Consider the following 11379-nt stretch of genomic DNA (forward strand, 5'->3'; position numbering starts at 1 on the left):
ACCAACCTAGGGAAGGATATAAAAGGTGAGCCCGGTGCAAAGGTAAAAAAGACAAGCAACAAAACACCAGAGAAAAGAGAACTGTGAGAAAGTTAAGTTTGGGATTGCATAATCTGACTTAAGCATTGGAGTATTCCCAGCTGGCCTCACGCCGGTGAAGATACCCCTTTTGCTTTCTTCTTATATTGACAGCAGGTCCCGAAGGTCGTCTATCGCACTGACGAGGAACGAGGCACATTTCCAGCTTCATCATTTTTTGTTCACAACTCACAATGTGCAATGTAAGACAAATGTAGCAAAGTGCATGGTGCTAACATTATGAGAAGTTCTACATCCATAACATTTCAAAACACTGTGAGTATAGTGCTGATGAAATCAGAGAGGCATTGTTCCAAATGGGGCCAACAAAGGCGCTGGGACTCCATGGTATGAATACTCTCTTTTACTAGGAATTTTGGCATATTGTTGGTAATGATGTGATTGCTGCTGTTCTATACTTTTTGAATTCGGGTAATATGAATCCTGATATAAATTACACTCACATTGTACTTATTCCAAAAGTTAAGTCACCTGAAAAAATGTCAGACTATAGACCTATTAGCCTATGTAATGTTATTTATAAAATTATTTCCAAAGTGATGGCTAACAGGCTTAAACAAATACTTCCTCAGCTGATTTCTCCTACATAGAGTGCCTTTGTTCCGGGTCGCCTTATTACAGATAATATGCTTGTTGCATACGAGACACTCCATTCTATGCATTACAGGAGATTAGGCAAGAAAGGCTCCCTAGCACTGAAGTTGGATATTAGTAAAGCCTATGATTGGGTTGAGTGGGATTTTCTCAAAAATATCATGCTCAAGTTGGGTTTTCCCGAGGCTTGGATTGACCGGGTGATGAGTTGTGTGTCTACATCATTCTTTTCAGTTCTCATCAATGGCAAAGCTTATGGAAATATTATCCCAACAAGGGGATTGCGTCACAGAGACCCCCTTTCACCCTATTTGTTCCTCCTATGTGCTGAGGAATTTACATCATTATTAGCTAGAGCAGAAGAAGAAGGACGGCTTCATGGGGTATCTATTTGTCGGAAAGCACCATCTATATCCCACCTATTATTTGCTGATGATTCATTACTGTTTTGTCAGGCTAACTAAGAGGAAGTACGGTGTATTTCAGACACTCTTCAGTTATATGCAGCCTCATCTTGGCAGTGTATCAATTTTAAGAAATCCTCAGTTTTCTTTAGCAACAACACAAAAGAAGTGCAAAGAGAACAAATAAAAAATGAGTTGGGGGTGAGGGAGGTTGACCAGTTTGAGTCATATTTGGGATTGCCTACTTCGGTTGGAAGGGCAAAATATCAAACATTTTCTTTCTTGAAGGATAGAGTTTGGAAGAAGATTTAAGGTTGGAAAGAAAAATTACTTTCTGGAGCAGGCAAGGAAGTGTTGATTAAAGTGGTTGCTCAATCAATCCCTACCTATACAATGGGAGTATTCCAATTGCCGGTCAAGCTATGTAATGAACTTAATGCAATGTGCGCTAGGTTTTGGTGGGGCCAGGTTAGGGATGAGAAGAAAATTCATTGGAAGAGCTGTAATGTTTTATCTAAACCTAAAAAGGAAGGAGGGATAAGATTTAGAGATTTGAGAAATTTCAACCTTGCAATGCTAGTAAAGCAAGGGTGGAGATTGCTCTAAGACCAAGGATCTTTGCTGTATGGGTGCTTTAAAGCTTGATATTTCCCACGTTGTATTTTTCTAGAAGCTTCGGATGTTTCAAATAGCTCTTATGTATGGAAGAGTTTAATGGCTGCTCAACCAATCTTAAAACAAGGGTTTTGTTAGTAGGTGGGAGATGGTGCATCCATACGTGTCACCAAGGATAGGTGGATATTAAATCATCCAATAAACATGGTTCTCCACCCACCATTGGAGGAGAAGTGGGAGTGGCGGGTGGCTGACCTTATTGACTGGAGGTTCAAGACATGGAATCTGGAATTTATTGAAGCAAACTTTCATAGGGAGGATGCCAAAGCAATTCTAAGCATGCCATTAAGTCGTAGAAATGCCTCTGACCTGGTCATGTTGCTTCATACAAAAAATGGAGAATATATTGTGAGAGGGATAGCAAAACGTTTTACCGGAAAGTGATATGGGGGAGTGCTCAAGGGAAGTATATGGAAGTTCGGTCTGGTAGCACTTGTGGAAACTGCACCTCCCAAACAAAATAAAAGTTTTTGGGTGGAGAGCTTGCCAAAACGTTTTACCAACTCAGGAGAATCTGGCTCGTCGCACAGTGATTGTGGATGACGGTTGTGAGTTTTGTAAAATGAATTTGGAATCTGTGATTCATGTTCTTTGGCAATGCGGGGTGGCGCAAGATATATGGGTTGGAAGCTTGAGGTGGTTGCAAAAAGGTAAAACTGGGCAAACAGACATCATGTAGCTGGTGGTGGATTTGATTCTTAGTCTGTCCAGTGAAAAGCAGGAGTTATTCTGGGTTCAATGTTCGATAATCTGGAGTCAACTTAATTCGGCGCTGCATGGAGGTAAAATATAGAACCCAACACTCATGAACAAACATGCAAGAGATTACTTGAACAAGTTCAAAGGAACGCAGGCTCAACTGGCTGTTTCGGCAAATTCGGGATCAATTCAGGCTTGGAGACCTCCCACAGGTTCGGTATACAAAATTAACTTCGATGTGGCGGTCTTAGCTAATACAAGATCATCAGGTGTGGGCGTGGTTATCCGAAATAGTCTGGGGGAGGTGATGGCTGGCTTGTCTACTTATGGTCCAGTTGTGGCAAGCAGTGAGGAAGCAGAAGTGCTAGCATGTCGGAAAGTTGTTGAGTTTGCCATTGATGCAGGGTTTATGGATCTCATGATTGAGGGGGATAATGCCATGGTGATGAAGGCCAATGTATTTCCACGATTGGATAGATCAAGGCTAGGACACATACATGATGACATTCGCACGTTAGCTGCTGGGTTTAGAAGTTTGTCTGTTGGATGTATCAAGCGGAGTGCCAACTCTGTTGCCCATAGCCTGGCGCGTTATGCCAGTCACTTAGAGGAGGAACTTGTATGGCTAGAAGAATCCCCACCCCCAGCCCCTGATGCTTTGTACTTGGATGCTAGTTTATTGAATGATGAATGAATTATCGTTTTGCTTTTAAAAAAAAAAAATTTACCACTTAAATTACTTTTTCTGTCGCATTAACTTCATCCTTACAAAAAATAAAAAATAATAATGTATAACTTTACTTTTTTTTCAATCTTCAAAACATACACAAATCATCTCTCAAAACATCCACTATAGAAGCGGAATACTAGTACTATTACTGATTTATTTCTTTTTCCTTTGTTTTTGCTTTTCTCAACATTTGAAAGGGAAATTCAAACATCGCAATTTTATTTTGTTTGGAAAATAGTTGAATCATTTTCTTGAGAGTCACAATAGTGCTGGCTTTAATCAATTATCAGTCATATTATTGACAAATTCAATACGGTTGGTTCTTTAAAGTCCCAACTCCCAACCTTGAACTACTTATCTTCCCACCTCCCCCCTGCCGTGTCTTTAATTATTTGCCTCTCAAACAATTAAAATTAAACTCAAAATTCCTGATTTATAGTGGCTGCAACTAATCATCATGATATTAGGGCAATATGAAGCCTAATAAATAATATTGATAATTATTTTTTAGTATGGTTTTCCAAATTTTTTTGAGCACATTATTATATTTTTGATATATTCAACCCCTCCTCCGCACACACTAAATAATTATTGAGAAAGATAGTTATTGGTATTCCAAAAAATTGTTTGATCAGTTCTAGTGGAAAAAGGTAAAGTCGTGTCAACTGTTTGATGATAAATTATGAGTTTTAGAAATAATTATACTTGTCTCTTAAGGTTTAAGTAGGTTAAGTTAGTTTAACTAATAAATTGTATTGTTGTCAAAAGTTTTGTAGTTCGACTAATGAGTGTTTTTTTTTTTTTTTTGGATGGGAAGTATGGTAACTTTATTCATGAAGAAGATAAATACAAAGCATCTTCAATTACAACTGATTCAATAATGGGTTAATTTTTCTCTATCTAAGTTACAAAATTATCCATTCTTTTGGTGTGTTTTGCCAAAATATGTGCTAGTTTGTTTTCTGGTCTCTTCACATGTTAGAGATGACTTTGTCTAAAATCCTGTAGTCTATCTCTGAAGCTCTCAACGGGTCCACCACACCCCTGTTACAATTCTAAACCTCATTGTGGATGTTCAACTAATGAGTTGTGATATTTGTAACGAAAATATTTAAGAGTTAAATCCTCTCTCTCTTAGTTATTGAGTTATAAAATTAAAAAAAAATGTATTTTCTTTGAACAAGAAATTCAAGTTTAAATTTACAATAAAAGGAAATATATTTATTCATATCTTGGTAAGATAGTAAAGAAAAATTATTATGAAACAAACATCATTCTATTTCAATTGTATCTAAAAAAAACCTGGTTAAAATGGATCTAATTTTTTTTCCTGAATACTTTTTTTTTTGATAAACATAGATCTATTTTATTTGTTTCTCCGCACCAGTTCCCCCTTAATTCGTTGGTCTCAATTTGTATTATTAAAAAGGAAAATATTATTGAGTGTCGTTGGGGCATTAGTTAAGAATCAATTTTAAGAAAGTTTTGCTATCATTTTTATGAAAAATGAAAAAAATGTCAAAATATTAATTATTTTTTTTTCTTTTTCCATAACTAATACTTTATGACACTCGTTAACATGACCCTTATTAAAATATACCTACAATTACTTTTAATAGTTTTACTTATGTACCAGTTCACCTATAATTCGGTCCACATGAATTATGCACGATCAAATTTGCACCACCAATTCCTTATCACAATAATTAATAAAAATCACCACCAATAAGTTATAAATACTCCTGCACGAGTACATTGACGTCACTGTCAGCTATATGATTTTTTCATAACTAATACCTTATGACACTCGTTAACATGATCTTATTAAAATATACTACAATTACTTTTAATAGTTTTACTTATGTACCAGTTCACCTGTAATTCGGTCCACATGAATTATGCACGATCAAATTTGCACCACCAATTCCTTATCACAATAATTAATAAAAATCACACCAATAAGTTATAATACTCCTGCACGAGTACATTGACGTCACTGTCAGCTGTATGATCTTTATGATACAGCAGTCCCATTTTCTTAGATTTTCTTAGATACCTCTGCCCCTTAGCTTGAACCTAGCCAGTTCTTGCAATAAATTTCAGCAAATAGTAACATTGTTTTCATCAAAAAAGAAACTTTTCTTTTTCCTAGTCCAGATTCATCGTTCATCCACAAAAAAAAAAAGAAAAAAAAAAAAAGAAACATTTCTTATTCCTAGTCCAGATTCATCGTTCATCCACACACACACTAAAAAAAAAAAAAAAAAAGAAGAAGAAAAAAAGAAAAAGAAAAAAGAAAAAAAGAAAAAAAAGAAGAAGTCTAGATTCATCGGCCTCACTTTTAGCCCATGGCGTAGGGACCTACTAAATAAAGGACTCCAAATATAAGGTAATTAGTGATATTTACGTTATATTTGTTTTGAAGTAAAATATTTTTTTTTTACAGTATTTGAGTTTGTACTTAAAAATTCATTTGCAAGTGAAAAATGAGAAAAAAAGAAAATCTTCAATTAGAGACAACCAAACTCAAAATTTTCATTGTCTTAAGTTGAAATTATCAAATTTTAATAAGAAACACAGCCATAAATCAAACCATCCAAACTCATATTAGCTAAAAAAAAAAAAAAAAAAAATACAGATATGCAACAAGCCAGAAAACATATATTTGAATACCAGGAAAAAAAAAAAAAAAAAAAACCCAAATTTGCATGACATAGGTGGAGATCTACAGAATTTTTGTATGACAGGCCTAGCGGTAGAGATTTGTACAAAACATACCCAGATCTACAGGGCTAAAAAAAAAAAAAAAAAAAAAAACACAAATTGCAATTTTGGTGCTTGACTTGCAGTGGAGAGATGCCATCTCTGCTCTGGCGTTGAAGATTGTGTTGCTGGTGGGTGCTCTCCTTGTCAGGCTTGGGAGAGAGTTAGGAGTGATTGGTTTGTCTATGTGATCTCTAAGCTTAAGAGATTGTAAAATGTAAATTGTTTTATCAAAATTTCAAGCGTAAAATATTTTACTTCTTTTTGCCTTAATTTTACAGTTTAACCGGAAAATATTTTACAGTTGACCAAATTTTACAACAAAACAAACATGGTAAAATATGTAAAATATTTTCTTGAAAATATTTTACTTTAAAACAAACGGAGCGTTATTTTTAGAGATTTTGTTAAGTAAGGCGAGTGGTTAAGTGTTGAAGGTACATTTAATATTTTATTAAATAATGTTAAATTTTTTAAAAATAAAATCAAATTGTATACATATATCTAGAAAAGTACATAATATAAATATAATAAATTTAGGCTAAAAGGTAAAACTTACCCTCTAAGTTTCTTTAGAATTCATTTCAGTTCCCTAATTTTGCTTTTGTTCATTTCAATTAGTTTCTAAATTTCAAATTTATTCAATTAAGGCATTTTTGTCAACTTTTGTTAAAAATTTTTGAAAAAAAAAATTGGAAAATACTTTTAAATCATTAGTTGAATTTTTTTAATTAAAAAATTTTGAAGAAAAGTTTAAAAAAATTGAAAAATTAATTACAGCATATAACAAAAATTGATGGAAAAGTCTTAAGTGAATAAACTTGAAAGTTAGAGAACTGAAATGAACGAAAGTTAAGTTAGAGGACTAAAATAAATTTTGTTGAAACATAGATTATTTTTCGAAAAGTGAGCATTATAGCTTATAATTAAACATTTATTGACCTTTAACTAGTGCCTTTAGGGCATTTATTAATAAGAGGTATTGAAAAAAAAAAGTTATAAATTTAAATACACTAGTCTTACAAATAGATGTGTCAGCAATCATAAAACGTAATTCAAATTGGAAAATTCTAGAGTCTATATATAGATACTATAAATTTTACATAACTTTTACAATATGATGTGACTATAAATATGATTGGCGAATTACAATAACAACCTAATAAATGCATATCTAAATTACTTTTTATGATTGGTGAGGCTCATGTAAAATTTGTAGTATTCTTAGCATCATTCATTCAAATGCTCATTTATTATCTTCTTGAAGTGCTACTGACCATATTCATTGTCAAATCAGTTTGTAAGTTTTTGTAGTAAAAGTTATAATTTACTAGCCTCAACAAGTGATTCGCGCGTGCCTTGAGGCTATTTAAAAAAAAAAAAAATTAGTGTCATAATTTTTCAGAAAATTAAAGGGGAAAAAACAACTAAAAATCATCAAATAAATGACAAAACAAAACTAGACCATTAGGTTCTAAAATGCATACCATGCTGCATAGTTTAATTAAACTTAGCATCTGCAGATGTAAAATTAGAATCAAACCACCAGAAGGAACAGAAGCTACTTTGTCATGAATTGCATTAGAGTTTGCACTGATTCAATTAGCCAATAAAATAATCTCCAATGGTGAAAAATTAGCAGTTTAGCATGGACATCTAGGGCCGAAAAATTTGTAAATAAATAAAAATTAAAGCAAATAATCATAGAGTCTCAAATAGTAGCAGTATATAAACAACTTGTTTGTTTTGGTTAACTAAAAAATTTAAGTGAGAAAAAAAAGAGAACCTCTGTTTTTTGGTCTTTTTCCTGTGAGTGTTGAAGATTAACATGCCATCAATTGATTTGCAAACGCAATCTTAGGCATCCCTCGTAGAGGTTTTGGTCTTTTGTTACCTTTTTTTTTTCTCTGTCAAATTTTTAAGAAGGGATATTTTGTAGAAGAGTTCAATTTTTTTGAATGTTGTGAGTTAAGGTTGTGTTAATCATTTGAACGTGAGTTATTGAAAGACATGTATGAAGGAAACTAATAGAAACTATTCAGTTTGAAGTTTATCACTTTGTTTTAAATTTTATTTTATTTTGTTTGAGATTATAAAAAAAAAAGTGTTAATCATTTGAACATGATTCAGTGAGAAACGTGCATAAAGGAAATTGTTCAGTTTGAAGTTTATCACTTTATTTTAATTTAATTCTTTTTGTTTGAGATTAACATTTTTTTTTTAAAAAGTGTTTGATTTTTTTTTTTTTTTTTAATAGAATTGTGCTTGATTTTGATAGGAGATGTTCTTTTCTTTTCTTTAAAGTAACCATACGCAATTCCCTAAAAAAAAAATAATAAAAAGTAATCGAACATAATTGAGAGTTTTTGAATTCAAGTAGAAAACAGACTTTTCAAATAGAGAACAAATGGTATGTAGTTAAGGGGATTTGGATTCTAACTTAGGTGAAATGAACATGGTTAGCGGATATTGGGTGGTTTATATAATGCTAAATTACACTTTTAACCTTATTGTTGTATTTCATAACAAATAAAATTAAACTAAAGAGTATGTGATTTAGAATTTGTATGTGAATATTTTGGTACGTAAAATGATGAAATCCAAGTAAGGGAATCATGTTATTAGTACTATAGATAACTCTAGCATTTCTATCCAAAAAAAATTATGGATTAATAAAAATCTAACACAATCACCATTAAATGAATTAGTCATATTAAAAACTAAAAATCATGAATTTTAATTTTAAAATATTATAATATAAAATACTAGATTAGTTAAGTGATTTTAAATATAGAAAGACTCATTTAAAATTATAACTTAGGCCTCCAATTCCAAATATGTTGAGCCAACACCTTCCATATTAGCTCAGCTTCTCAAATTCGGAACTGTTAAAATTTCCACAACAAAAGCTTGTTTGAGCATAAAAACAAATCAATGTTTTTCACAATAAATTATCTATAGGGTAAAATATAGTTAACACCCTTGAGATTTGAACTAATGTCAGCCAAGTCCTAGACTTTTCACTTGGTCCTTAATCGCTATAAGAAAGATGAGAAAATGAGTTAACAGTTTAGAGGGACCAAGTTGGTCAGTTTCGAAAAGTTTTTGACCTTACTGGTATTAGCCTAAACCTCTAGAGTATTAACTGTATTTTACCCTTGTTGAAAAAACTTAGATTTTTGTGAACATTGATATTTAGAACTTTTCGATCATTCGAATATTCTATTGGATATGTATAATCCTTTTATCCTACCTACATTAGGCATGTATTGGGAAGAATCTCTTGGAGGTGACTTTAAGATGGTAGCTACAAATTTTGAACCCAAAAGCTCCGCTAGAGCAACTCTTTCATATTCAGTTACTAACATATACTGTCCAACATTAAAAAACCATTGCTTCCCTTCTCTGGTTTGGTTGAGAAAATTAGTCACAATCATGTCCAACTGAACAACATAAATGCACTAAATACTTCTTGCCGTAGCAACTGTCCTGCAAAGTTGGACAATTATAAATAGCTGACAGTTGCATCAATAATTAGGATGACACTTTAGTTCCCGCATGTTCTTTTAAAAGTGTTGATGCAAACACAATAATAATAGAATTAACATAAAGCAAAACTGAATAATACTTGATAAGGGTAATTTTGAAAGTTTGGTAAATGCGAGGCAAAGCTAACAAACCTAATGAACCTAACGACCTCATTTGTGCACTCGTAGACGACACCATAAAGCTGACAATTCTACCTCAAGGCCAATGGGTGCACCTTGAGATCAGCGATGCTGGAATGAGACAACCAGGATGCATAGACAGGCTAAAAAGCTAACGGAAGGAAGTTGAAGGGGATGCATAAACCTTTGACGGATCTGACGTGCCCTTGCTTGGCCCCCATTCATGAATATATAAGGAAACATCTTGTGCTCCACAATTAATCCTAATCAGAGGGATTCCTGCAAGGAAAGGATCCTGCAAGATGCACGCATTAATGAAGATCTTCCCCACAAGGAAAAGCCCTCTATGCCAAGGAACGAATGTCAACCCTACCTATTATAAAAACCCCAAAACCCTCACAAACTAAGGTACGCATAATTTCTCCCAACTCTGGCACTCTAGAGTTGTAAAAGTTCTCTAACTTGACATTCAGAGGGTATTTGGCAGGTACCACACCGATACTCTTTACAAGGTCTTCTTTGTTTTTGTTTCGCAGGTATTGTCTCGAGCACATGAGGATTGTGCGACTTACTAACGATTTTTGGCATCATCAATTGGCATCGTCTATGGGAATGTGCGACTTGTAATCCATACTACCACTTCCTAGACAAAGAGTTTCATGGTACTTACTCGCTTGATGGCGACCACCAACAATGTTCAAGGAGATGGACCACGCACCACCGCCTTCAAGAGACAGGTTCAAACTCTCGCTGCTGTCGTAGAGTGCCTCACCAAGAAAAACCATGATCTAGAAGAACAGCTACACCAAAAGAATGCGGGGCTTAACACTTAGAAGGAGGACCAAGAAGGCACCAGTGCTGAGAGAAGGGACTAAGAAGGGCCGAAAGGTAGCAACGCCCCAAGCAGACCAGAGCGACAGGACACAAGCCGTCCATCTGTCACAGATACGACTCCACCTCACATAGTTACAGAGATGCAGATGATGAAAAAACGAATGGATTTCATGATGAATGCCCTTAGAGGACGGGTATCTAGCGACCTCGATGACCTAGTCCATCGAACTGATTTGCCATTCATGGCATCCGTCACTTCATTCCCCTTTCCACCAAAGTTCCGTATGCCATAGTTAGAGACCTACGACGAATCTAAGGATCTCCTGGATCACTTGGAGTCTTTCAAGACCCTAATACACCTGCAAGGAGTGGCAGACGAGATCATATGCAAGGCCTTCCCCACTACGCTGAAAGGACCCACAAGGATTTGGTTCAGTAAGTTGATGCCCAACTCCATTAGTACCTTCAAGGAGTTAAGCGCCCAGTTTGCCTCACACTTTATCGGGGGATATAGGTATAAAAAGTCCACTGCATGCCTGATGAACATTAAGCAATGGGAGGATGAGACGCTGAGGTCTTACATAACCCGTTACAATAAAGAGCCCTCTCAATCGATGAAGCTGACAACAAGATACTCGAGGCTGCATTCACGAATGGACTACGGAAAGGTAAGTTCCTATTTTCATTATATAAAAACAACCCAAAGACCATGTCAAATGTGCTTTGTAGGGTTCCTAAGTACATGAATGTGGAAGACGCATTACTGGCCCGAGAAGAGAAGCCCAAGAAGAGGGAAAGACAGGAGGACGTAGGACAGGATAGGGGATAGAAGATGGCTAGGATCGAAGAGCGCCGAGAGCACAGGCGCTCCAAGCCCCCCCACAGGGAGGTTCATAAGCTTCACCCCACTGAC

The 11379-nt window shown here is 34.7% G+C and overlaps 1 protein-coding gene across 1 annotated transcript; it reads left to right on the forward strand.

Annotated features, from left to right (window-relative positions):
- Nucleotides 1-2577: 2577 nt before the first annotated feature.
- Nucleotides 2578-3165, forward strand: LOC112023872 (uncharacterized). The gene has a single exon (XM_024056494.2). It carries the CDS (start codon nucleotides 2578-2580, stop codon nucleotides 3163-3165), a length of 588 nt encoding a protein of 195 aa, XP_023912262.2.
- The last annotated feature ends 8214 nt before the right edge of the window (nucleotides 3166-11379 follow it).

The sequence above is a fragment of the Quercus suber genome, unplaced genomic scaffold, assembly GCF_002906115.3.
Source record: "Quercus suber isolate HL8 unplaced genomic scaffold, Cork oak 2.0 scaffold_160, whole genome shotgun sequence".
NCBI classification, from domain to species: domain Eukaryota; kingdom Viridiplantae; phylum Streptophyta; class Magnoliopsida; order Fagales; family Fagaceae; genus Quercus; species Quercus suber.

Coding starts and splice junctions, on each gene's coding strand:
- LOC112023872 (XM_024056494.2), top strand. CDS start 2,578: ATGAACAAACATGCAAGAGATTACTTGAACAAGTTCAAAGGAACGCAG.